The 875-nt window shown below is 51.7% G+C and overlaps 1 protein-coding gene across 1 annotated transcript; it reads right to left on the bottom strand.

Moving 5' to 3' along the window:
• Nucleotides 1-246: 246 nt before the first annotated feature.
• Pmar_PMAR001328 (hypothetical protein) lies at nt 247-585 on the bottom strand (the record flags this gene model as incomplete). Its single annotated transcript, XM_002782771.1, has 1 exon — nt 247-585. A coding segment is annotated over one exon (339 nt), but the record flags the coding sequence as incomplete, so codon positions are not given.
• Between the last annotated feature and the right edge of the window lie 290 nt (nt 586-875).

Genomic DNA, 875 nt, shown 5'->3' with positions numbered 1-875 from the left:
ATCGGAGCCAGATGTGAGAGTTTGACCGGGCTCCGCCTCATGAACACGACTCAGTGAAGATGCCATTAAGTCTCAAGGTCAATAACTTACTACTAAGACATAAATCTGATGGAGATGGGGTCTACTACGACTCAGACTTGGGTTGTACGAATAAAGGACTGGCCATTGCTCGGCCCGAGCAAAAACACGCGTGCACATGATTGCACGCAGGCACCTGTGGCGCACACAACCTGTGCGTGAGGCCCACTATCGACCATCCATCAAACCACACTCTCCGTCGTGCGCCTCTGTATGAGAGAGCAGTGGACGCTCGATGTCGATGTGAGTGGATGGAGGCGCATGTCGGTTGGTCACAGAAACATCGCTCGCAGCACGTTCAGGGCCTTGTTGGTAGGCGTCGGCCTGCCCATGCACTCGCATGCGGCGGATGTGGTCCACAGATTCAGATGGGTTCATTTTCATTATTCCACGGAATCCGGAAGGATTGGTCTTCGACATCTCAATGAACGTGTTGACATGCGCGTCCTGGATTCTTCTTTGCTCTCCACTGTCTCCTGAACCAAGAGTACGGCCAAGCAGACCAGTCTGCACTGCATTGACAACAATATTAATTAGTTCATTACATACCCGCTCAGTAACACGAGCTTCATAGCCGTCTAGCATCTTCTTGACATCGGCGGCACTCACCTCGTACACTGCAGAGGAGGTAGGAGTTTGTCCAGATCCTGCATTCCCGCTAGAAGAACCTTCCTGGATCGGACTCGGTGAAGAAGGCCGACTTCAGCATGATGAATTTCATCGATGAAACCTGTCGATCGTGCAGAACCTTCAGTCTGTCATGCTCGCGACAGAACTCATCGAACTTCTTAGCCGAT

Source organism: Perkinsus marinus (assembly GCF_000006405.1).
Source record: "Perkinsus marinus ATCC 50983 genomic scaffold scf_1104296938290, whole genome shotgun sequence".
NCBI classification, from domain to species: domain Eukaryota; phylum Perkinsozoa; order Perkinsida; family Perkinsidae; genus Perkinsus; species Perkinsus marinus.
This window is presented reverse-complemented; position numbering and strand designations above follow the sequence as displayed.